This window comes from Aquarana catesbeiana, linkage group LG03, assembly GCF_042186555.1.
Source record: "Aquarana catesbeiana isolate 2022-GZ linkage group LG03, ASM4218655v1, whole genome shotgun sequence".
Classification (NCBI taxonomy): domain Eukaryota; kingdom Metazoa; phylum Chordata; class Amphibia; order Anura; family Ranidae; genus Aquarana; species Aquarana catesbeiana.
Window position 1 is genome coordinate 185,010,489 of NC_133326.1, and position 27,482 is coordinate 185,037,970.

Below are 27,482 nucleotides of genomic sequence, written 5' to 3' on the forward strand. Positions count from 1 at the left end.
TAGGGTGAATACATGATGCAATTTTCTTTTCTGCAACCACGGGTTGCAGAATAGAAAATCCAAAATGCTGGTTGTACCCAAGTCGATTCATCAATTGACGGGTACAACCAGCATGTCAGATTTTTTTTATGAGATTATTGCTATAACCGTGCCCCCTTTCTCTGCCAGGAGAATACAATAGCTCAGTGGGAGAGATTCCCCCACCAACACTGTCTGTATTGATGGGGGAATCAAGTGATTTTCTATCCTGCAACCTGTGGTTATAGAAAAGAAAATTGCATCATGTATCGCCTGACTAACACACTACACCCTCCCCCCGACTCACCCCAGCCTGCCAATAGATGGTTCGAATCTCGGCCGGTTCGGCAGCCGGATTTGCACCGTCTATGGCCGGCTTTAGTTCACCTTTTTATTTTTTTAACCTTAAAATTGAACTAACCCTCAATGCCCAATAATCGAATTCTAATCTTAAAACTAAACCGAATCTTAAACCCTGAACCTAACACAAACTTTAGCCCAACCCCCAACATTAATACTAAGTTTAGATGTGTGTCCAAACTGCCGTGCTACTGAAAAGCATTCTACTTTTGGATCTCTTTTCAGAGGAGTTTGACAGGCAATGAGGGGGTCATATGACACCTCCCCACTGCCTATTTTGACCCCCTAAATGCTGCACCAACGTGACGCAACTGTGTGCATTGCACAAGGTTGCAGGGTGTTTGCTGTGCATCTCCATTTGATTAAATAGGTCACATTTGGTGGCAGTACTGCCTGCTGAGTACAACAGAGGTGATCATTTTTGCTGCAGATGCAAAGCATCACGACCGCAGCATGTAACCCCCCTGTCCACAGACTCCTCTGTTCTCCTCCGTCTCCTATTATCACTCCAAAGTATGAGTTGGTCTCTGCATCTAATATATCTTTCACCATGTACAGGATTGAACAAAGAAGATCCCCATAGTATAATTCTGATTTTATTAAAATTAGCACAAAATAGGTTTACACTCACTTTTAAAAACTGTTCAAACAAACAAAATCACCAAACCCAGTTTTTAAAAGTGAGTGTAAACCTATTTTGTACTAATTTCAATAAAAGTAGAATTATGTTCTGGAGATCTCCTTTGTTCTATCCTGTACATGGTGAGAGATATATTAGATGCTGAGACCAACTTATACATCGACGTAATAATAGGAAAACAGAGGAGTTTGTATGCAGAGGACCTACAATATATGTGCCAGTGAAATGCATATGACTAATTATGCTTTAGCGTAACAGTCCACAAGTTTTGGTGAGTGCGGGAACATTGAAGGGGAGCACAGCATTGAGACTCTTGCATGTTAGAGTGGCACAGTGGTGTAGTAGTTAGCACTCTCACCTAGCAGTAAAATGGGTTGCTGGTTCGAATCCCAACCACGACACTATCTGCCTGGAGTTTGCTTGTTCTCCCTGTGCCTGTGTGGGTTTCCTCTGGGTACTCTGGTTTCCTTTCACACTCCAAAGACATGTTCGTAGTTTAAGTGGCTTCTGTCTAAAATTGGCCCTAGTATATGAATGAGTTAAAGACCTTAGATTGTAAGCTCCTTGAGGGTAGGGACTGATGTGCATGTACAATGTATATGTAAAGCGCTGCATAAATTGACAGCGCTATATAAGTATCTGAAATAATAATAATGTACAGTATCTCACAAATGTGAGTACACCCCTCACATTTTTTGTAAATATTTTATTATATCTTTTCATGTGACAACACTGAAGAAAAATTCTTACTGGTCTTTTTTACATCCCACCCTTATCTCTGTTCTGTACACCATCCAGTAGGTATATTCCTACCCACGCCCCAACTTGCACTTTTGTCACCTTCTTTCACTTTCTTTCCTCCATCTATCCCTATTTTCTCTGTTCTTGACAGTGCTGCCGGGTGTATCATATACAATACTTTTAATTATCTTACAGATTTACTTGCCACTATTGGCACAATATCCACTATACTACATTTGTTCCCTGGTTGGGGACGTTTCGGTGTGGGTCTTTGCATATGGGCGGATTTCTTTACCTCAGCTCCCGGGGAGGCTTGATATGGTGACCCCTGCACACCAGGATTATTCGGAGTTCAGTGTTCTAATGTGATGTAAGTTTGTGGATTTGACCATCTCTTCGCTCTATATATATATCTTTTTACATATAATACTTTCCATATCATGGGCCCCATTTTTTGATTTTAAACATTTCCATTATCTACAGATATTCAATATCCGCTCCTGATGAGTCGGTTCACCGACGAAACGTGTCGAGCTTTTGAGGATGTAACCCCTCACATTTCCACCAAGATTTTTATGAATTTTACTGTATATTATAAGTTATACTCATTAAATATGTATTATTGTTCCCCTGTTATGGCAATCATGTTTTACACTCTGTTTATATGTATGCAATATACTTCTCAAGATTTCTGCATATGCATTGAGCAATTACTTGTTATATATAACGTTACGCAACTTGATACTCATGTACATAAAAATATTTATTTTTTCTCTCTTTGAATTTGTGTTTGCACCTGCCTCATTTAAAGTCCCATACTCTTTTATAATTTTTTTGAACAACACTGAAGAAATGACACTTTGCTACAATGTAAAGTAGTGAGTGTACAGCTTGTATAACAGTGTAAATTTGCTGTCCCCTCAAAATAACTCAACATACAGCCATTCATTTCTAAACCGCTGGCAACAAAAGTGAGTACACCCCTAAGTGTAAATGTCCAAAATGGGCCCAATATTCTGTGTGGCCACCAGGCTTTATTTAAAAAAGGAGTTCCGTCACCCCCCCCCCCCCCACTAGCCCCGCTTTGTGAATGGCCTGGCGGAGGGGAAAGGAGGAGTGGAGCCGAACTTCTGAGGGACCTTGCCACGTCGACATCTCCCAGAAGTGGGGACAGGTACCCGCTACCCCCCAAAAGGTGGCAATTGTGGCAGCGGAGGGGGGGTGAGAAAGCAAACAAGCGTAGCTTCCCCGTTTGGGTGGAGCTCTGCTTTAAGCACCAGCACTTTACTGCAGAGACTGCATTATTGGGACACTAAATATATAACACAAGGGTGAGTAAAAATTAGGGGTAGCGCTGCGAATCTCCATGATATCTGTTTTGGGTTGATACCTTGTAGCAGCTGCAGCCCATTGTCATTTATTAATTTATGGATTAATCTGTTGATTGTTCAAAGAATTCATGGAGGGGTATACCATAGCTCGGGCTAATAGTGTATTTATTAAGTTGATAAATCTTTTCTGCTTTAGAATGAAATCTGTTCAGTTTACATGCTAATATTTCACTCTGTAAACTGTTTCCCCTAGCTCCACTCACTCTCCCCTCAAGTACAGTGTATTAAACTGTAAGCTCAAATGACCTGGACCCACAGGCTCCATGTCTCATGTATTTTATACATAACTGGAATGGAAACATTCTTCTTCTTTGGATTTTTGGTTAAAGCAGATATATTTAATGACAACCTTTGAAGAAGAAGACTGACTTAACTAAATGAAAACCAGAGCCCGTGGAAGGAAATATAGAAGCTAGAAAAAAACTGCAAATTTTGCATTTTTTCACACACACCATATTTAATGTGATGTTGTTTCCATTTCCCGTACTGTCTGTTCAACAAGTATCCCCTGCATAGAAGCAGCAGTACCCTAAATTACAATGTGGCTCCAAAAACTATAATTATGTGTCTTATTACTGCCAGTGTAAACTGTGTTGCCCATTGGTGGAATATATTTTAAAGTTAAACTCCTGACTTATAAAAAAAATAATAAATTCAATCCCTCTGATCTACTCGCTTTAAAGGGTAACTGCACTTTTGTAGGGGAAAAAAATAGCAAAAAAAAAAAAACAATATAGCATATACAATCGCTACACAAGTCATATTGTAATTGAATGTTATTAAAAAGTATATTTCCTTTTCAATCTGCAGTGCTGTCATTCTCAGTAAAATGGAATGCAATATGGCAGCCTGGAGGCGTTTTGTACATGGTGTACAGAACGCCCCCAGAAATGTGATTTCTTGTTTGTGGGATTGGCTAACTGATTTTGCCAGAATTCTGTGCTAAGTTACAAACCAGATTTCAATCAAGTCTAAAGAGATGCAGACCCTACCACTTTTTTTTTTTTTTATCCAAAAAGAAGTTTTCATTTAGAATTGAAGACATACAGTCCAAAGATCAACAATTAGGCCATATACAGCAAATATATACACTCCAATATACACAGAAAACATTTCGTTTTTTTACTATAGTCACCATCATTAATTATCATACAACCTGAAGTCAGGTCCCACGGCACCCCATACCCATAATCTGGGATAGTCCACCACACCCACCTTAATCTATTGGTAGTACAGAAAGACCAGTGTATTTATCCCATATTGAGTCTCAAAAGTCTATCCATGATTAGGTCATCTGAAGCAAGTCCGGTGTTCCCAACCATTGGTCCCATAGTTTTTCAAATTTTCCAGAGCATCCCCTATGCTGATATATGACTTTTTGCATTCTCAGTGCATTATCTACTACAGTGATCCATTCCTTGACTGTGGGGGGTGATTCAGACTTCCAGTGTAACATTATCAACTTGCGGGCCATAAAGAGGGCCCTCGCAGGGGCTTCTCTAGTATAGGGTTCCCATTCCAGCTCATCTAGCAGATTCAGTATACAGTATTTGGGGTCTAATGGGACTGACACCTGAAACACTGTGTTTAGAGTGTCTGTCACCCCCTTTCAATATATGTGCAGTTTGGGGCAACGCCACAGCATAGGTATCAAGTCCCCATGGTCCCTTTTACATCTAGTACACGTTGGTGTGGGAAGCAGTCCCATACTATGCAATCTATGGGGCGTGTAGTATACTCTCAGGAGTGTATATAGTTGTGTCAACCTTTGTGTCACGTTTAGAGAGCATATGGCAACTGACTGTAAAGCCTCCTCCCACTGGTCCTCATCCAAGGGTCCTACATCAGTTTCCTATTTTCTTTTTACTGTCAAGGGGTGTTTTGTGAGGTACTGGCGTAGTAGTGTACCATAGCTCTGGGAAATAAATCCTTTAGAGGTCTCTGCTGTCATAAGCTGAAAGAGGAGAGGTACAGAGTCCATATGCCACTCAGAGGCCTTCGATTGAGCTTTGAATGCATGTCTGAGTTGCATATAGTAAAAGTGCATATGTGCTGGTAGCTTATATGTCTCCCTCAGAGTTTCAAAAGGCAGTAATTTACCATTACTGATAATTTGTGTCAGATAGAAAACACCATACTTTTTCCACCTTTCTGCATGTTGCAGTTTGGCTAGCTCAGGATAAGAATCATTTGCCCAAATGAGGCTGAACTCATTAATACTGTTCGCCCCCTGCAGATACCTGGTTTTGTTCCATATCTTCTGCATTAAACTATATATGGGGAAGCTTTTTTGGGGTTTTCCAAAAGCTAATGCCTCAAGAGCAGTTAGAATGGATTTTCCACCCACCGTATGTAGCATAATGCTTTCAGGAGCACTGGGAATTCTATCTGCTATCATGGTGCCTATCAAGTGTTTCAGTTGCGATGCCAAATAGTACAGCCATGGATTTGGCAACGCAAGGCCACCGTCGTCCTTAGGACGTTGCAGGTGTTCTAACTTTATACTAGGAGGTCAGTTTTTCCATATCAGCTCGCAAAATATGGTGTTCACTATCCTAAAAGTCTTTAGTGGGATCACTACTAGGAAATTATGAAGCATGTATAGCAGTTGGGGCATAAGAATCATTTTAATTAGATTCACTTTGCCCGCAACTGACATACACATAGCGTTCCAGGTTTTGACACGTGAGTGAAATCTGACCAGCAGAAGGGAGATATTAAGTTGGCTGTAGTCCCTGATTCGCGGCGTCGCCTGTATCCCCAAATATTTAAAAGAGGTGGCTATAGGGATATCTCCTACTTGGTCTCCGTGTTGCAATTGATCGCCATCTATTGGCATTAGGGCTGACTTGGTCCAGTTTATTTTAAGGCCTGAGAACTCCCCAAAACGGACCATGGTATCCATCGTCTTACTCAGGGGTTGCTCTGTATCACCCAGCAGAATCGTTTTGTCATCGGCATATAACATCACTTTCTCCTGTCTATCTCCATAGCAGAAGCCAGTGATATCCTTGTTATCTCACCCTACCACTTTTTTAATTGGTGACTTGCAATTGCAGCAGTTGATAGAAAATTCTAAATCACTCTCACATGCACTTAGCACATGGACACAGACAAACAGCTATTACTTCAGAATGACAAAAGGTAGGTATCTGAAACAAACTTTGTTAAAATCCCTGTAATATATATAGATCACCCAGAGGGGAATTTTTTTTTCTTTTCGGCAAACGTGGTCTTACTCTTTAATATGTGATGTATGATAGATGCGTTAAACTGCTGCACTTTGCAAGCTGTGCTGTATATCACTAAGTCCTGAGTGCTGCACTTCGGTCAGGAGTATGTAATAAACAGCACTGCTTTCTCAACACATTAATGGTTACTAAGTAGTCCTCAGCTATTTTAAAAAGTTCTCCTTTGACACTGAAGTTTAGGTATGGCAATTGTTACATTGGTCAACTTTGGGCTAATGTAAGCACACCTTTGGGAACTCTGTGGGAGCTGGAAATCATTGTAGTAAGCACTGCACTGCTTCTGCAGCAATCTCCACTAGCTTCTGGATTCTGTACCAAGTGACAGCCCTGCTGCATTGTGACCACTCGCTCTGCAAAGTGTTCTCTGATTTTCTGAAATTGATGTCACAATCTCCACCTTGGTCAATCAAAGAGTACATTGCCTTCATTGAGAAATTAAATGCAAAAAGTTCTCTGAAGGCACCTGTGCAGAGTAAGCAAACTCCTGTGTTGAATCAGCAGCAGGGCAGTCGCTTGGCACATGACCTAGAAGCTAGTGGCAATCACTGTAACAGCGGAGTCAACTATAGTGACCCACTGGTATGGCACATACATACTTACATTGGTCCACACTGGACCAATGTAACTATGTAGAAATATCCATACCTAAGCTTCAGCTGTAAGGCAGGTGCTGTATGTAAAGTGCAACATAATATGGCAGAACTTTATAACTGTGTTTCTACAAACATTAGGCGTATTATCCAATTATAGTTACCTGGTCTGTTAAGCTCGTCCCTGAAAGGTCAATGGAAATAAGTGAACTCATATTCCCAATGAGTTCAATGCCAGAATCAGTCACATTTTCACAGTATCGAAGGCTTAGAAAGTTTAAATTGTGACACCTACAACAGAAAGCATATTTATATATATAATCAGTACTTAAAATAATCTATATATAATTTGGAAAATATGTATTAGGCCAAATAAGTGTTTGAATAATTAAAAATACAATAAATTGTGCATTAAATTAACAACTACAACAAAAGTACAAAATCCTCAGCAGTAAAAGAAAACATTGCATACATGTGAGAAAGTATGTACACCACACAGAAACTGTTACTTAAATATTTGAATAGGGAACCATTAGATCTTCAAACAGTGGCAACAGATAAAGTTAATATACTTGAACAAACGACCCAAAGAATTGACATGGCATATTCATTTTCATAATCTAAGTCAGCGGTCTATAAACTGTGGTCCGGGGGCTGGACGCGGCCCTTTGCTTGTCTTTATCCGGCACTTGGGACACTGTTTCACTCACTGATACAAGAAACTATTCCTCCCACTGACATCAACGATGGGGTACTATTCCTCCCACTACCAATGATTGGGTATTATTCCTCCCACTGACATCACTGATGGGGTACTATTCCTCCCACTGACACCAACAATGGGGCACTATTCCTCTCAGTCACACCAACATCCGCCCCCCCCCCAAGTCTGAAGGACAGTAAACTGGCCCTTTGTTTAGAAAGTGTGGAAACCCCTGATCTAAATGAACAAAAATGCAGATTTGTCACATTGAAACAGTAAGCACACCCCTACATGTGTTGCACCCTTGTTCCAGATTAGATGCCAACATTTAGAACCTCTTTAGGGAGTATGTAATGTAGGGGATCAGAGGGGTGAACAGCCGGCTCAGAGACAGTCTGGTAAAAATAAAAATGGCTTTATTCAGCAAACTGGAAAAAACAAACAGAAGACACGACCGGCTGTCTTGTCACACAGTTGTGCACACAGGTAAAGCTCACAGTTCCGCAGCATACAGGCTTACAGGCAATAGTTCATGGCTCTAATCTGAGCTATAGTCTTTTATGTGGTTAAGCTCACCCAGCAAGTACACAATCCAGCAATGGAACTTTTCACACAGCATGCTGCTGTGTTTCTCTCTCCTACTCAAACAGCTCTCCTCTGACACTTTCAGCCCAGCTGACAATAAGCAGGTCTGAAGGGAAAGTAACTGCCCTCTGCGATTAACCCCTTCTTAACCTTGACCCAGGCTGACCCCCTACATACCCCCCCCATTCCAGGCCAGGGGTCTGGACACCACGAATCAAGTGGCAATAGACCCGGGAAAGGGCATCCACATTCTGATGTACCTTTCCTGGTCTATGTACCACTACAAACTTGAAGTCCTGTAGAGCAAGGAACCACCAGGTGATTCTGGAGTTTTTGTCTTTATTTTGGGCCATCCACATAAGGGGCACATGATCTGAAACTAACTTGAAAGGTCGGCCCAACAAGTAGTAGTGGAGTGTCTCCAAAGCCCATTTTATTGTGAGACACTCCCTTTCCAGAATAGAATAATTCCTCTCATCTGGCATCAGCTTCCGGCTCAAGTACACAACGGGGTGCTCATCCTCCCCAACCATCTGGGACAGTACTGCACCCAGACCCAACTTTGAGGCATCTGTTTGTACCAGGAACTCTTTTTGGAAGTCGGGAGCAACCAACACTGGTTCCTGGCACAAAGCTTGCTTCAACTGGCAGAACCCTGCTTCTGCACTCCACTGAAGAACAGTTGCGTTCTTTCCCTTGGTGACATCAGTCAGAGGTGCTGCTAGACTGGCAAAGTTGGGGACAAACCTATAATAGCCCACAATGCCAAGGAAAGAAGGCACCTGTTTCTTTGTGAGTGGACTAGGCCATTTCTGGATAGCCTCCATCTTGTTTAGTTGGGGGTTTAATCACGACCCTGCCTACAACATACCCCAGGTAGCGGGCCTCCTCCAACCCAACCTTGCTCTTTTCCGGGTTCACTGTGAACCCCCGCCCTTTGGAGCGCATCCAAGACCAACTGGACCTCCGGTAAGTGACTCTCCCAGTCCTAACTAAAGATGACAATGTCATCAAGATATGCTCCTGAGAATTCCTTATGAGGTCTCAGAATGAAGTCCATGGCCCTCTGGAAAGTGGCTGGGGCTCCATGTAACCCAAACGGCATTCAGGCATATTGCCATAACCCCTCTGGTGTGGCAAATGCAGTTTTTTCTTTAGCTTCTGGTGAAAGCGGGATCTGCCACCTTGGTCAAGTCAAGAGTGGTGATGTAAAAGAAAATAGGGAAATTGGCGCTGCCTTACTCAAATAAATTTTCCCAAATCTTACTAGTAATGAATAAGTGTGTAAAACCAAAAAAGGTTACAAGTATTAAGTGTGTAAAATAAAAATGGGGGTACTTTTGTGAGTGACTTCCCCTACATTTGTGCTATAATTTATAAATACGTGAGAAATATATATTTTATTAAAAGTAAACGTGCGACTCCTCTGTGTGACTTAAATAAATATCATAATATAATTAAAATGTGCTCCACCTCTATTACAACGTATCAAAAAATGTCAATCATTAGCTTACTATAGTATTAATGCCACAAAATCAAAGGTTAACATTAACCATGTAAGGGTCTCCTTATATCCCTTATAAATGAGGTACCAAAAGTGCACTGTGCATAAAATAGATTAAAGTGCATTAAACTTATATATATTAAATTACACAAAGCCTCAATTCATATGAGCAAACCCATGAGGGCATAAATCCAAACATTAATGTTCATATAAAAAGTACATCTGTGGACAATGAAAGTCCCTAAAATGAATACCAAACCAGGGAAAAAACTCTTAATAAAGTCTATTTAGAAGAAAAAATATTTAGGTACGTCAGGATCAATTATCATGCATTCCCAGCTGTCCAGGGGGTAGTAGTAGGTGACTCCTGTGCATATAGAAACTGGTGACTTCAAGTGCTCCCCCCCGTGCTCCCCCACTCACCGGACTCCGTCACCCTCAAAGGGGTACTAAGCAAGAGAGTGGGTGCCTCAGGATGGCTGCTGTTGTGGGATGTCCCTCTACCGCTCTGCTTGTTCGTTCGTTTCTTACTTCCCCCCCCCCCCTCCCCCTCTATGGGCATTTTTAGTTTTTAGCTTTTACCCCAATAAGTATGCTTTGGATAGGGGATTACTGGGGGCATACAATTCAAATGTAACACTCTGCCATATAACTAGATTTTTAGATTTTTTAGATTTTTTAGATTACTTATTTTTATTACAGTACATATTACCTGAGTGAAGATTTATGAAGATTATAGATACTTTAGAGCATTACTACCTGAGTAAAGATTTATGAAGATTATATATACTTTAGAGCACTTTATATAATTATGTAATGTGATTCTATATGGTCATATACCAAAGTTTATAATGTGAATGTCCATCATACTATTACCTTTTGAGGTTTAAAAGTCGATGTGGGTTCTTTGTCTTTGTTTTAGTTTCTCGATACAATTATGCAATGTGATTTTATACATTATATGGTCATATACCAAAGGTTATAATGTGAATGTCCATTATACTATTACCTTCTGGAGTTTAAAATTTGGTTTGGGTTTTTGTTTTAGTTTTTGGAGTAAAAATTACGTAAGGCTATTTAACATAGAAATACAGCCTAAGCACCAGGACAGTATTGTCTTTAATCTCACTAATGATTTTATAAATGATTTTACAATTAATTTTACAGATGGTAGTGGTATTGGAATAGTATATGGTAGATAATCAATGATGATAAATAAATGGTATGTTTTTATATAGACCTACGGCTTCGTCAAATCATATACACCCCCCGAGTGGCATCTACATATTTAGGGGAGGTTCGATGGAGCCGGGAGGACTATATCTGTGTGTGCAGCGTGAAGCGTCGACACCGTCTTTGACAACGTCTGATGACGAAACGCGTAAGGCGGAGTCACGCTCACACGTCATACCCGGAAGAGCCGGCTGGAACGCAAGGTGGGACGCACGCTCGGAATTGCTTCCTGGTCCCATCTCTTGCAGGCAGCGGCGGTTGTTTTTGTTTTTAAATGCTTTTGATTTTAAAACGTTTTTATTTAAATATAATTATCCTTGATTAAACTGGAAGTACTTCACCATACAAGCCCCTTGTCTGTTTTCTTCACGGGAGGAGTCTTTAACAGGACGGAGGTGGTAAATAGTGAATACATCCAGATCCGGATAAGGGGAACCTCATTACCAGCACATAAGGAGGGATCTATGAACGAACGAACAAGCAGAGCGGTAGAGGGACATCCCACAACAGCAGCCATCCTGAGGCACCCACTCTCTTGCTTAGTACCCCTTTGAGGGTGACGGAGTCCGGTGAGTGGGGGAGCACGGGGGGGAGCACTTGAAGTCACCAGTTTCTATATGCACAGGAGTCACCTACTACTACCCCCTGGACAGCTGGGAATGCATGATAATTGATCCTGACGTACCTAAATATTTTTTCTTCTAAATAGACTTTATTAAGAGTTTTTTCCCTGGTTTGGTATTCATTTTAGGGACTTTCATTGTCCACAGATGTACTTTTTATATGAACATTAATGTTTGGATTTATGCCCTCATGGGTTTGCTCATATGAATTGAGGCTTTATGTAATTTAATATATATAAGTTTAATGCACTTTAATCTATTTTATGCACAGTGCACTTTTGGTACCACATTTATAAGGGATATAAGGAGACCCTTACATGGTTAATGTTAACCTTTGATTTTGTGGCATTAATACTATAGTAAGCTAATGATTGACATTTTTTGATACGTTGTAATAGAGGTGGAGCACATTTTAATTATATTATGATATTTATTTAAGTCACACAGAGGAGTCGCACGTTTACTTTTAATAAAATATATATTTCTCACGTATTTATAAATTATAGCACAAATGTAGGGGAAGTCACTCACAAAAGTACCCCCATTTTTATTTTACACACTTAATACTTGTAACCTTTTTTGGTTTTACACACTTATTCATTACTAGTAAGATTTGGGAAAATTTATTTGCGTAAGGCAGCGCCAATTTCCCTATTTTCTTTTCCAGTACATCTAATTAACTCCTAATTAGGAATTAAGTAAGGGAAGGCAGCAGCCCTGTTAAAATCCTAAGCGCAGACTCTCAATCTATTAAGAGTGGTGATGTATCGGGCCAGTCCTATTCTCTTGATTAACTCATCCACCCAGGGCATGGGATACGTGTCTGGCTTGGAGACTTCATTTAACTTGTGAAAGTCATTGCAGAACCGCCAGGTTCCATTCGGCTTGGGTACAAGGACTATAGGGCTGGACCAGCTACTTGAAGACTCCTCAATGACCCTAAGGTCCAACAAACTCTTAAGCTCGGCCGAGACAATATTCTGGCAGGCTTCGGGTATGCGGTAAGGTTTAAGGTTTACTTGAACGTCAGGGTCTGTGATGACATTATGTTCAATTACCGAGGTTAGGCCCGGAAGGTGTGAAAAAAATGTCTCGATTCCTCTGCAAAAACTCCCAGGACTCCTGTTTTTGAGAAGGGGAGAGAGCCTCTGCAATCCCTACCTTCTTAATCTGAGCATCAGGATCTTCCAGGACCTTCAGACTGACTGTCAAAACCTGTCTTTCCATGGTTTGATCAAGCTGACATGGTAAATCTGGTAGGGTTTACGTTTGGTGGGCTGATGGACTTTATAGTTGACCATGCCCACCCTCTCAACTATCTCAAAGGGTCTTTGCCACTTGGCGAGAAGCTTACTCTACGTGGTAGGCACTAACACCAGCACCCGATCCCAGGTTTAAACTCTCTAACCTTGGCAGATCGGTTGTATACACAACTCTGGGCGTTTTGTGCAGCCTGCAAATGTTCCCGTACTATGGGCATAACTTTTGTTATTCGGTCCTGCATTTGAGAGACGTGTTCTACCACACTCCGATAAGGATGAAGCTTCTTGTTTCCACGTCTCTTTCATTATGTCCAGTAGTCCACGGGGGTGTCTCCCATAAACCAACTCAAAGGGGGAGAATCCCGTGGAGGCCTAGGGTACCTCTCTTATGGCAAACAATAAGGGAGGCAACAAGCAATCCCAATCCCGACCATCCTCCTCAACTGCTTTCTTTAGCATTCCCTTTAAGGTTTTGTTGAACCGCTCCACTAATCAGTTTGTGGGTGATACACTTAAGTCCACAAGTGTTTAATTTTAAACAGTTTACAGAGTTCCTTTATCACTTTTGACATGAACGGGGTACCTTGGTCTGTCAAGATCTCGGATGGGAGCCCTGTTCTCATGAACATCTGAAATAACTCCCGTACAATGACCTTGGATGAGCAATTTCTTAAAGGGATTGCTTCCGGATACCTGGTGACATAATCAAGGACACCAAAATGTATTGGTGTCCCCTAGCTGACTTAGGTAAGGGGCCCACCAAGTCCATGGCTATGCGATCAAAGGGAACCTTGATAATTGGAAGTGGTACCAGCGGACTGCGAAAATGGGGTGTTGGAGCAGTTCTTTGACAGGTAGGGCACTCACAGTAGTCCTTAATTTTTCCGATATACACCGGGCCAAAAAAACGCTGTAAAACCCGTTCCTAAGTTTTAGCTGCTCCAAGGTGACCCCCAAGTACATGACTATGAGCCAAATATAACACCCTAGACCTAAAAGGTTTGGGTACCATCAGTTGTTCCAACACTTCTTTATTGACTTTAGTTACTCGGTACAACAAGTTATGATTCACAGCAAAATGGGGGAACTGCACTTCTGCCCCAGGGTTCTGTGGTTCACCGTTTAAGACTGTGGCCTGTTCCCTGGTGGGGATCAAAGTGGGGTCCCTCATCTGAGCACTAAGGAAATCTTCCCAGGAGCTCCCGAGATCTGACATATCTGGCTCAGAGGAGGTACTTTCTGCTTCCAATCCCACAAACACCTCCAGGGGGCCGGGCTCACTTCCTGCAGGTTCAGCAACCTGGTACTGATTCTTAGTAACAACCTCCTGCAAAACAGTATTATTTACCACCTCTGTGGGTTCTTGCTTTTTGGGGGAAACCCCCAAACCTTTGAGCTTTTGCTCATACCATTCCCAAAACATGGGGCAGTCTCACCCGATTAGTAAGTCATGAGGTAATCCCGGGATCACCCCAACTTTTAGTGTAGCCATTCCTGCTGGTGTACACAGGGTCACACAGGCCACCGGATAGTTTTTAACATCATCATGCACACAGATGACCCCGACCTGTTCCCTTGGTACCAGCTTTATTGGCAACCCGTCCGATCTGAGCAGGGTGACGACACTCCCAGAGTCAAGGAGGGCTACCACCTCCTGTCCATTGACCTGCACCACATACTTATGCGGATTCAGGCTGGTTGCAGCACATAATGCATGGGCATACATGGAGCGATGGCGACCCATGTCGCACTCCATTGGTTCTTCTCAACTTGAGCACTAGGCCACCAGATGACCTAGTTGATGGCAGAACCAACAGCGAACCTCACAAGGTTCCCCCTGTCGGTTCCCTGGAAGCTTAGGTCCTGGAGTTCTCCTGGCAGTTGTATTATACCCCCGAGCAGCCACCATGCGATCACCGGGAGCCACCCTGGTGCTGGAACACACTTCTTTGAAATGGGCCAGCTCTCTTGTGACAGAGGGACTCTCCTGGAACTTTTCCACACAACTGTAGCACTCAACAGCAGCAGCCATGTCATCCAGGGACTGAGGCTCAGACTGAGCCACCCATCGGTGGTGCTCCCTGGGTAATCCATCCAGAAAACTGCCCAGTGTGACTCTTTCCACAATCTGAGTGGGTGTGTTTTCCTCAGGTTTCAGCCAATCTTGGAACAAGTGCATCAGGTGGTAGAGCTGCACACAGGCAGGCTTAGCCTTGTCAAAGCGCCAGCCATGGACCCGGTTCGCCCTTAAAGCTACAGTCACTCCCAGCCTTGCTAGGATTTCTGCTTTCAGGAGCTTATAATCCCATGCTGATTCAGGGGTCAAGTCACAGTACGCTTGTTGGGGGTCTGCGGTCAGGAAAGGAGCCAGTACATCTGCCCAGTCTTTTTCAAGCAGACCTTCCCTTGCTGCAACCCACTCAAACACCACTAGGTATGCTTCCACATTGTCTGAGGCCATTATCTTTTGCAGGGTCCGCTGCACTGCCTTTCGGGGGTCACTCTTTAAAGCAGGATCACCTTTCGTCATTTCAGCCTGCTGGGTCACCGCCTTTTGCAGTCTTGCTAGCTGTTCAACCAGTAAGCGGTTTGTTTCCTGTTGCACAGTGACTGCCTGGGCATTAGCCATTGCTAATTGTTTAATTAGCTCCTCCATGGCTTGTTCTGAAGACTTCCCAGCCTGTGCAGCTTTCACCCACTCAAACTGCCCAATGCATAGCTCCACCAATTTGTAGGGGATCAGAGGGGTGAACAGCCGTCTCAGAGACAGTCCAGTAAAAATAAAAATGGCTTTATTCTGCAAACTGGCAAAAACAAACAGAAGACACGACAGGCTGTCTTGTCACACAGGTAAAGCTCACAGTTCTGCAGCATACAGGCTTACAGGCAATAGTTCATGGCTCTAATCAGAGCTACAGTCTTTTATGTGGTTAAAGCGGGGTTCCACCCAAATTTTGAACAATATCTGTATGTATTCTCTTCCTTGCCTAGATGCTGACATGCCGTTAAAAAAAATTTAAATCGCCGTAATTACCTTTTATTTTTCTATTCTTCTTTGCACTTCCTGGTTCTCCTCCCGTGGGAGTAGGCGTGTTTCTAGCCTCTCCCAGACTCCTGGGAGCTAGTCTCAGGCTTCCCATGATGCCACTGAGCATGTGCGGGAACGAGCGGTGAATGCTGGGAGCACAGCATTCACCACATCCAGGAAATAAATGCTTGTGGGCTTCAAATGCCCACAATGAAGATGGAAACCGCCTGCAGTGAATAATATAAGTTATTCTTTCCGACGAAATCTGACACAGGCAGACATATTACACACAATATGTGAGTATGTAATGCTGAGAAGAAAAGTTTGTGAATGAACTCAAAAAAAAAAAAAACGATAGATAGGTGGACCCCCGCTTTAAGCTCACCCAGCAAGTTCACAATCCAGCAATGGAATTTTTCACACACCGTGCTGCTGTGTCTCTCTCTCCTACTCAAACAGCTCTCCTCTGAAACTTTTAGCCCAGCTGACAATAAGCAGGTCTAAAGGGGAAGTACCTGCCCTCTTCGATTAACCCCTTCTTAACCCTGCCCCAGGCTGACCCTCTACAGTAAGTAGAATACATTTATTAAAATAGCAGATGAGGGGCACCCCTAACACCCTTTTAAAATTCCATTGGGCCACCACATTTAAATTGTCGAATAGGTACATGAATCTGTTGGTGTCCAGCAATGATTTCAGAGTGTTCATACTGGACACTTCTTTCTCAGTAAGCTCCCTCCATGGTCACTGCATCATCAGATAGACAGGCACATGGCCAAGGAATTTTGAAGTGCAGTGGGTAGAGCCAGATGGGTAACTGAGAGACTAGTTCCGCATTGGGTCCACCTTGCTGTTGAGAGCGAATGGCAGTGGGTGGATCCATAGTCGCTATTCGGTCCAATAAGTGGTATATAATTTTGGCACAATTTTATAATGTGCATAGGAAACTTGTACAACATTTTATGGGCATGATTTCCAAGCTCATTGTAATTCAAGCAAGAAAGACAACATAGACATACAAAAAATATGTACAAAACAATGGTGTGTGCTGATATACAGGCCTGGGAACTTTTGGCCAGAAACTCTCGCTAAGCAGTTTAATTACCGAGTCTCTGGGATACTGGGATTTCCTCTGATTCAGCTGCCAATTGGCTAACAGCTGTAGTGACATCTGTATCACTACTCAAGTCAGCCATCATCTGGAGCTATTAGCCAGCTCTGAATTAGAGGAGAGAGATTGCTGGGAGGAGGTGTGAGCTTTGCTCTCTTCTCCTCTAGCTACCCTCAATAACTCCCCCTCTGGCCAGTGCCACTAATGACACATATTTTACCATAACAATATGTTTGTTATCCAGGTATTGTCATGATTGTCAACTTATTTATAGTCATGTTTTTGTCTATTGTCAAGTCAGCACTGCTTCCAAAACCATGTTACTATAATTCAATGCATGTTTGTGTGTTCACTCCCCTAAAAACAACGTTTTTCTTTTCCCCTAATTAGCATACTGCTACTATTCCCACCAGTTTGCCATGGCATGCTGCACATACCACTACTATCTCGACAGTTTACTATTTCACCACTATTAGCCCCACAGTCTCAGGCTCATGGAGTTCAAGAAATAATAAAGCAAAAAAGGGAGGCCAGGAAATCTCCTAGTAAATGTACGTGTCAGAATATGCAATCAATGTGTGTGTAATCAGCACAGTTGACACAGTAATTAGATACTAGGGATGAGCTTCGTGTTCGAGTCGAACCCATGTTCGACTCGAACATCGGCTGTTCGATCGTTCGCCGAATTGCGAACGTTATGGGCCGTTCGCGCTAAATTCGTGTGGCGCGTCACGGCCCATAATTCACTGCGGCATCGCAGTGCATTGCTGGCTGATGATTGGCCAAGCATGCACTATGACCCGCATGCTTGGCCAATCACAGCGCTGTCAGTAGAGAGAGCTGTAATTGGCCAAAGCCAGGGTGGCTTTGGCCAATTATGGCTCAGGGGATTTAGTACACACCCCACACTATATAAGGCCGCCTGCACGGCGGCCCTGTGTAGTGTGTGTTCCGGTGTGCTGAGAGATAGAGAGAGAGAGAGACAGTGTCATTTGATTTGAGTTAGATAGATTAGGCAGAACAGTCAGTCAGTTAGCTGCACTTACAGTGTATTGTGTATATATATGCATCCCAGGTGTTGCATATATATATATACACTGTATTCAGTTTAGCTAGATCCGTTCCTGTTATCTTCTATCTAGACTATTTACATTTAATGCAGTGCGTCCTGCTCACAGTGTTCAGCTAGATCCGTTCCTGCTATTTACATTTAGTGCAGTGCGTCCTGCTCACAGTGTTCAGCTAGATCCGTTCCTGTTATCTTCTAGACTATTTACATTTAGTGCAGTGCGTCCTGCTCACAGTGTTCAGCTAGATCCGTTCCTGCAATTTACATTTAGTGCAGTGCGTCCTGCTCACAGTGTTCAGCTAGATCCGTTCCTGCTATTTACATTTAGTGCAGTGCGTCCTGCTCACAGTGTTCAGCTAGATCCGTTCCTGCTATTTACATTTAGTGCAGTGCGTCCTGCGCACAGTGTTCAGCTAGAGCCGTTCCTGCTATTTACATTTAGTGCAGTGCGTCCTGCTCACAGTGTTCAGCTAGATCCGTTCCTGTTATCTTCTAGACTATTTACATTTAGTGCAGTGCGTCCTGCTCACAGTGTTCAGCTAGATCCGTTCCTGTTATCTTCTAGACTATTTACATTTAGTGCAGTGCGTCCTGCTCACAGTGTTCAGCTAGATCCGTTCCTGCTATTTACATTTAGTGCAGTGCGTCCTGCTCACAGTGTTCAGCTAGATCCGTTCCTGTTAAATTCCTACTGACCGGCAGGCTTGTCTGGTTACAGTATATAAAGCTACCTGAAGAAAATTACAGGTGTTCTATTTGATCCTATTAGTACCACGGTCAGGCAGCTAGACTATTTACATTTAGTACAGTGCGTCCTGCTCACAGTGTTCAGCTAGATCCGTTCCTGTTATCTTCCTACTGACAGGCAGGCTTGTCTGGTTACAGTATATAAAGCTACCTGAAGAAAATTACAGGTGTTCTATTTGATCCTATTAGTACCACGGTCAGGCAGCTAGACTATTTACATTTAGTACAGTGCGTCCTGCTCACAGTGTACAGCTAGATCCGTTCCTGTTATCTTCCTACTGACAGGCAGGCTTGTCTGGTTACAGTATATAAAGCTACCTGAAGAAAATTACAGGTGTTCTATTTGATCCTATTAGTACCACGGTCAGGCAGCTAGACTATTTACATTTAGTACAGTGCGTCCTGCTCACAGTGTACAGCTAGATCCGTTCCTGTTATCTTCCTACTGACAGGCAGGCTTGTCTGGTTACAGTATATAAAGCTACCTGAAGAAAATTACAGGTGTTCTATTTGATCCTATTAGTACCACGGTCAGGCAGCTAGACTATTTACATTTAGTACAGTGCGTCCTGCTCACAGTGTACAGCTAGATCCGTTCCTGTTATCTTCCTACTGACAGGCAGGCTTGTCTGGTTACAGTATATAAAGCTACCTGAAGAAAATTACAGGTGTTCTATTTGATCCTATTAGTACCACGGTCAGGCAGCTAGACTATTTACATTTAGTACAGTGCGTCCTGCTCACAGTGTTCAGCTAGATCCGTTCCTGTTATCTTCCTACTGACAGGCAGGCTTGTCTGGTTACAGTATATAAAGCTACTTGAAGAAAATTACAGGTGTTCTATCCCAGCTTAGTGCAGCTACAGGCCATTAGTATGTCTGGAAGGCCAAGAAGGAGAGGCAGACAGTCACAAGCCAATAAGAGAGGGCAAGCAGGCTCTGTGTCTAGTGCTGGTCGTGGAGACGGTGCATCCTCATCAGCACGTGGCCATGGGACACGCTTGGCCTTTTTTTCGGCAGCTGGCCATGTTGAGCCGCAACATGCGGAAGACTTGGTCGAGTGGATGACCAAGCCGTCCTCATCCTCCTCATCCTCTCTCACCCATGCCCAGGGTGCTTTGTCTGGCAAAGCAGCGGCCTCTTCCCTCAGCTCAATGTCATCAGTGACTCCTTCCCTAGCTCCACCATGTCCTCATGAGGATTCCCTCGAACTGTTTGACCACAGTGTTGGGTACATGCTCCAGGAGGATGCCCAGCGTTTGGAAGGCTCTGATGACGATACTGAGCTCGATGAAGGCAGTAACATGAGCGCGGACAGAGGGGGTGCCCAAGAAGGACAGCAATCTGGCAGTCATGCTCCCCCTGCTGCAGCATACTGCCAGGTTTGCTCCAGTGATGAGGAGGGAGGGGATGATGAGGTCACTGACTCAACGTGGGTGCCTGATAGGAGAGAGGAGGAGGAGGAGGAGGAGGAGGAGGAGGAGGAGGAGGAGGCGGCAGCACATCACCAACGAGGCAGGATGCCCTCCAGGGGCCAGCCTAAGGGCAGCACATTGACTGCATCACACCCCAAAGCTCCACATGTGCAGGGCGCTGCAGTCTCTGCGCGTTATTCAAAAAGTTCTTTGGTGTGGGCCTTTTTTGAGACGAGTGCATCAGATCGCACCGCTGCTATTTGCAACATATGTCTCAAGCGTATCTCGCGTGGCCAAAATATCTCCCGCTTGGGTACCACATGCTTGACCAGACATATGTTGACCTGCCATGCAGTTCATTGGCAAGCGTATCTAAAAGACCCACACCAAAGAACAAAGAGGATCTCTCCTTGCTCCTCATCAGCTGAGATTTCCAACCCCACTAGACCTTCAGTCCTCTCTGAGACCTGCAGTGAGAGGAATGAAGGTGTAGAATTAGGTGTGTCACAGCCAAGTACTTGTGGGCAATCTGCTTTTGGTACACCGACGTCAGATTGTACCAGGCAAATTTCCCTGCCCCAGCTGCTGCACCGCCGAAAGAAGTTTGCTCCCAGCCATCCACATGCCCAGCGGTTGAATGCTAGCTTGGCAAAATTGCTAGCACTTCAACTGCTGCCTTTTCAGTTGGTAGACTCTGCCCCCTTCCGTGAGTTTGTGGAATGTGCGGTTCCTCAGTGGCAGGTACCCAAACGCCACTTTTTCTCACGGAAGGCGATTCCGGCTCTCTACCGGCATGTGGAAGGCAATGTCCATGCCTCGCTGGACAGGGCGGTCAGCGGTAAGGTGCATATTACCGCTGACTCATGGTCCAGCAGGCATGGACAGGGACGTTACCTAAGTTTCACGGCGCATTGGGTGACTCTGCTGGCAGCTGGGAAGGATGCAGGACAAGGTGCAGTAGTGTTGGAGGTTGTTCCGCCACCACGCCTCCAAAATGCTGATTGTGACACACCTCTCTCCTCCACCCCCTCCTCTTCTTCTTCCTCCATGGCCTCTTCCTCGGAACCAGCGGTGCTCCGTAGGCGTTCAAGGGGCTACGCAAGTACGCAGGCCAAAAGATGCCATGCGGTGCTTGAGCTGGTGTGCTTGGGGGACAGGAGCCACACTGGGGCAGAGGTTCTGTCAGCTCTGCAGGGGCAGGTTCAGAGGTGGTTGACGCCACGCCAACTTAAGGCAGGAATGGTGGTTTGCGACAATGGCACCAACCTCCTCTCTGCCCTCCGACAGGGACAAATGACCCATGTGCCCTGTTTGGCTCACGTCCTTAACTTGGTGGTGCAGCGGTTCTTGGGCAGGTACCCGGGCTTACAGGATGTCCTGAGGCAGGCCAGGAAAGTCTGTGTGCATTTCCGCCGGTCATATAATGCCAGTGCTCGGCTGACGGACCTCCAAAAGGAGTTTAACCTGCCCAAGAACCGCCTAATCTGTGACATGCCCACCAGGTGGAACTCAACGTTGGCCATGCTGCAGCGGCTGCACACGCAGCAGAGGGCCATAAATGAGTACCTGTGCGACTATGGCACCAGGACAGGGTCAGGGGAGCTTGGTTTTTTTCCCCACGCCAGTGGGCCATGATCAGGGATGCATGCACTGTCCTGTCACCATTCGAGGAGGCCACGAGGATGGTGAGCAGTGACAGTGCATGCATCAGTGACACTGTCCCCCTTGTCCACCTGTTGGAGCACACGCTGCGTGGAATAATGGACAGGGCACTTGAGGCAGAACAGAGGCAGGAAGAGGAGGACTTCCTTAGCTCTCAAGGCCCCCTTTATCCAGACAGTGTTCCTGCGTGCCCGCCGATCACACAGGAAGAGGACGAGGAGGAAGAGGAGGAGGAGGAAGATTGTGTCAGTATGGAGGTGGAGCCTGGCACTCAGCATCAGCAGCAGTCTTTAAGGGATCAGTCCCAAGAAACACATGGACTTGTACGTGGCTGGGAGGAGGTGGCTGCGGACCATGTCGTTCTTAGTGACCCAGAGGACTCCGGACCGAATGCCTCAGCAAACCTACGCTGCATGGCCTCCCTGATCCTGCAAAGCCTGCGTAAGGATCCTCGTATTCGTGGTATCAAGGAGAAGGACCAATACTGGCTGGCAACCCTCCTTGATCCACGTTACAAGGGTAAGGTTGCGGACCTTATCTTGCCATCGCAGAGGGAGCAGAGGATGAAACATCTTCGGGAGGCCTTGCAGAAAGGTCTGTGCAACGCGTTCCCAGAGACTGGGAGGTTACAAACTCCTGTTTCTGGACAACGTGTTGCTGAGGCTTCGGTCAGTCAAAGAAGGAGCGGTGGAGAAGGTGGCCGTCTGACCGATGCGTTCAGACAATTTTTTGGTCCGCAGCCCCAAGGTATGATCGGTTCCAGCAACCATCGCCAGCGTCTGTTTTACATGGTGCAGGAATACCTAGGGGCAAGATCAGACTTGGACACCTTTCCCACCGAAAATCCTCTGGGTTACTGGGTCTTGAGGATGGATCACTGGCCAGAGCTTGCACAGTATGCAATTGAGCTACTGGCCTGTCCTGCATCCAGCGTTCTTTCGGAACGCACATTCAGTGCTGCTGGAGGCGTGGTAACCGATCACAGGGTGCGTCTGTCCACCGACTCGGTCGATCGGCTGACCTTCATAAAAATGAATGAGTCTTGGATCACCACCAGCTACCAAGCACCTGATGCTGATGTAACCGAATAATTTTTTTTGAAATCTCAGATCCCTTCAAAGACTGCCTATGCTGATGCTGAGTGACTATCCCTGAGTAATTATCCTCTTCCTCCTCAATCATCACGCTGATAGCTTGTAAGAACATTTTTGGTTCTGGGCGCCACCACCAGTGCCTAAGGCACAATTTTTCAACCCCTGTTTAACAGGGGCGTGTAATTACAATTTTTGATGTAATACTTTGCAGCAGGGCTCGTTCCTGCATTCCAACTAGAGTGTCTGTGAGGGGTTGCAGTGTTGTGGCACCAGCACCAGTGCCTAGGGCCCAATTTTTCTGCCCCTGTCTAACAGGGGCGTGTAATTACAATTTTTGATGCAATACTTTGCAGCAGGGCTCGTTCCTGCGTTCCAACTAGAGTGTCTGTGAGGGGTTGCAGTGTTGTGGCACCAGCACCAGTGCCTAAGGCCCAATTTTTCTGCCCCTGTCTAACAGGGGCGTGTAATTACAATTTTTGATGCAATACTTTGCAGCAGGGCTCGTTCCTGCGTTCCAACTAGAGTGTCTGTGAGGGGTTGCAGTGTTGTGGCACCAGCACCAGTGCCTAAGGCCCAATTTTTCTGCCCCTGTCTAACAGGGGCGTGTAATTACAATTTTTGAAGCAATAATTTGCAGCAGGGCTCGTTCCTGCGTTCCAACTAGAGTGTCTGTGAGGGGTTGCAGTGTTGTGGCACCAGCACCAGTGCCTAAGGCCTAATTTTTCAGCTCCTGTTCAACAGGGGCATGTAATTACAATTCTTGATCTAATATTTCACAGCAGGGCCCTGTGAGGGCTTACAGTGTTGTGGCCACAGCAACACCTAAGGCCCAAATTTCTGCTGAGTATATAGGGCAGGACCCTACTTTCAAACATCTAACTTACAAACGACTCCTACTTGCAAACGGAAGGAGACAACAGGAAGTGAGATGAAATCTACCCCTAGGAAGGGAAATTCTCTCCTGTAAGAGTTAATATGGGAAAACAAGTTCTCCTTTCCACTGATGCTTTCCAATCCTTGTTCCACAAAAAAACCCAAATTTTCAAAAAACATTTTTCATTGGGACAAAAAAGTGAGGTGAAATCTTCTGAAGAGGAGGAAAGACAGCAAAACAAATGTCACAGGGGTGATAACCCTTCCCTATGTTTTCCAAAAAGCTTAGAAAAGATTTTTTGGCTGGAGCTAAACACGTTAAAAATGTTCAAAATTACAAACAGATTCTACTTAACAACAAACCTACAGTCCCTGTCTTGTTTGCACCGCCTGTATACTGCTGTTCAGAGTATATAGGGCCTGGTGGCCCCACACCTTTCCTTATTTTAATTTGGGTGCGGGGTTCCCCTTAATATCCATACAAGACCCAAAGGGACTGGTAATGGACTGGGGGGTACCCATGCCGTTTGTCTCACTGATTTTCATCCATATTGCCATGACCCGACATGACATTAAACCCGCAAGCAGTTTTAAATGAGATTTTTTCCTTTAAAAATGACATTTGGTGCAGGGACTGTTCTAAACATGGGAAACACGCGTCACTTTACAGGCATACTATAGACACCCCCCAGGTACGATATTTAAAGGAATATTTCACTTTTTTTTTTTACTTTAAGCATCATTAAAATCACTGCTCCCGAAAAAACGGCCGTTTTTAAAAGTTTTTTTTGCATTGATACATGTCCCCTGGGGTAGGACCCGGGTCCCCAAACCCTTTTTAGGACAATACCATGCAAATTAGCCTTTAAAATGAGCACTTTTGATTTCGAACGTTCGAGTCCCATAGACGTCAATGGGGTTCTAACGTTCGTGCGAACTTTCGGTCCGTTCGCGGGTTCTGGTGCGAACCGAACCGGGGGGTGTTCGGCTCATCCCTATTAGATACCTATTAGCAGACACTAAGCCTAATACCTGATAGCTAAAATAAAACTATAGCAAATAGGTAGGTTCCTCTGAACCAATGCATAACGTGAAAAAAAGGACCAGAGGGTCTAGAGACAGGGTTCTTCAGAGAGGAACACACAGGCTGTGAAAAATTAGAAAATGGAACAATTTATTAGTAAATATAAATTATATCCACCCACAATGGTAAGTAGACATATATTACCTCCACCACTGGACAAAGTAACATAAATAAGTAACAACAGACACACCACCTAACACCCCCCTCATTCACTCCAAAACACCCCCACTATAGACCAGCTACTAAAGCAAGACCCAGGATATAGAGCAGTAATTAGATGGTATTGGTATTCTCTTTCCCTTCCCTTCCTTCCCCTCCCCCCTTCCTTCCCTCCTTGACTTATCCACACATTGAATAGCTTGTTGATAGACCTTGTACTAATGGCCTATGTACTGGATGAGAAATTTGATCTTGAGATACAAGCGGCATTTTCTACAGATCAAACGATATACACTACAGGAGATGACACCCTCAAAAAATTATTTAAAAATCATAAAAAATTAACCATCAAATATCTGAATAGAAAATTGGACAGCTTGTCATTGAAATCTCACATAGAGCATAAGGTTATTCCAAGAGGTCTCAGGGAGAGAGTGGTCCCTGCCGCCCATCTCCATACACCGAGATTTCTCGATTTATGGAGGCAGAGCTGCATAGATAGGGGACTTGAGGTCATGCGTCTCATAGTAGATGAGGAACTAGCGCAATTATGTGAGATTCAAACTGAGATTGATAAAAGTACTCAATTTCTCGAACCTTATAAACAGGATCAGGAATTTGAGAAATTCAATGAATCTCTAAAAAAAGAAGTTGAGAGGACTCAGAAAAATCTCAGAATCAATAAACAGGAAAATCTCAAGCAAAATATCGCAGACTGGGAAAAACATAATGTTTTTGACCCTACTCTACAGAGGGGAAGAAGTCAAGCACGTAGAAGTAGAAGCAGAAGGAATCTGCCAGTCTCTAAACATACCCAGTCCACAGACAGTGAAGAGGATACTCCAGTTAAGTCTGTCAGATTTTTAGAAAGGGACAAGGGAGGGATAGACACCTCAGACACTCCGCAGGGCCAGAATCCCAGCAATCAGCAAGTGAGGAGCAAACTTCCAACACAAAAAGAAAAAGAAAAGGAAAAACAAAAAGGAACAAAAAAAGAACCCAAGGGAGCTAAGAGCCAATACACGAAGACGATAGAGATGCTAGTCTTAAATACTGCACTTGAGGCCCCTTCTGTGGAATCTCAGGATCTGAATGTCATTAACCTGACTGATTTTCCCCTTAATAAACATCATGTTTCCCTACTTAAGAGGGGTCTGTCCTTTTCACCGAAATCAGCTGTGAAAGAATTGGAAGTATTTAAGGATATTAACCTTTTCCTGCGAAAGGTGATATTCAGATCCTGGCATGCCAATCGTGAAAATACACAGAAAGCAATTCCAGCCAATCAAGAAGAACAGGAAGCATTAAATGACTTAATATCCTTGCTGCATGAGAACCCAGACTCAGATTCTGATTCGGAGGCCTCCATACACCCAGATATGACTAACAGACCTTCAAATCTGATCATAAAATCTTTAAAAATGCCCCCCATTTCCAAAAATAAATGGATAAGATTATTTCTTGACCAAGTACAAAAGGACCTTAGGAAAATAAATTAGGACTGGATGGGACTAGATAATTTATCTAGAAAGGAAAGACATGCGCTTAAAGAACTCCAGGAAGCACCTTATTTAGTCATAAAGGGAAGTGATAAGGGGGGAACATAGTCCTTATGTCGGGACAGAAATACGAAGAAGAAGTCATGCATCAATTGATGGATACTTCTACCTATAGTAAACTCAGTGAGAATCCTTTTCCTGGATTGTCCAGACCTTCAATGAAAAACTGACATTTGCATCAGAGAGCAACCTTATTTCCAAGAAAGAACTTCATTATTTAACAGTACGGGAATTTAATACACCGATATTTTATATCATTCCCAAGCTGCACAAATCCCTCACCAAGCCCCCCAGGTAGACCTATAGTCTCTGTTATTAAGGGACCCCTGGAGAGGATTGGCAGATATACAGACGCAATGATTAAACCCCTTGTTAGTGATCTGCCATCCTTTGTTAGAGACACGAGGGATGTACTTAGGGAAATTCGTGAGGTGGTCTGCCCGGTTGGTGCTTTGCTCGTGGGAATCGACGTGGAGTCCCTCTACATGTCGATTCCCCACGAATGGGGTCTCTGCACGGTGGGCCACTTTTTGGCCCACCGTGGGCCACTTTTTGGAAAAAAGTTATCCATTACTTGCCTCTCAAAATGAGTTCATTCTCGAGCTCCTGGAGTTCATGCTGACCAACAACTGTTTCCATTTTTTGGGCTCCTACTTCCAGCAGAGAAGAGGCACCTCAATGGGCACCCCTTGGGCTCCCTGCTTTGCATGTCTTCACCTGGGATTGTGGGAGGAGGAGGTTATTTATCCTTCGCCACTGTACCTCAGCCACAGCAAATTGT

At 44.3% G+C, this 27,482-nt stretch overlaps 1 protein-coding gene across 1 annotated transcript in view; it reads right to left on the bottom strand.

Moving 5' to 3' along the window:
• Positions 1-27,482, bottom strand: part of FBXL13 (F-box and leucine rich repeat protein 13) — a 276,722-nt gene that overhangs the window by 23,853 nt on the left and 225,387 nt on the right. The window contains exon 17 of the mRNA XM_073619601.1: positions 7,156-7,282. Coding sequence (XP_073475702.1) covers positions 7,156-7,282 — 127 coding nt within the window. The remainder of the gene's footprint in view (positions 1-7,155; positions 7,283-27,482) is intronic.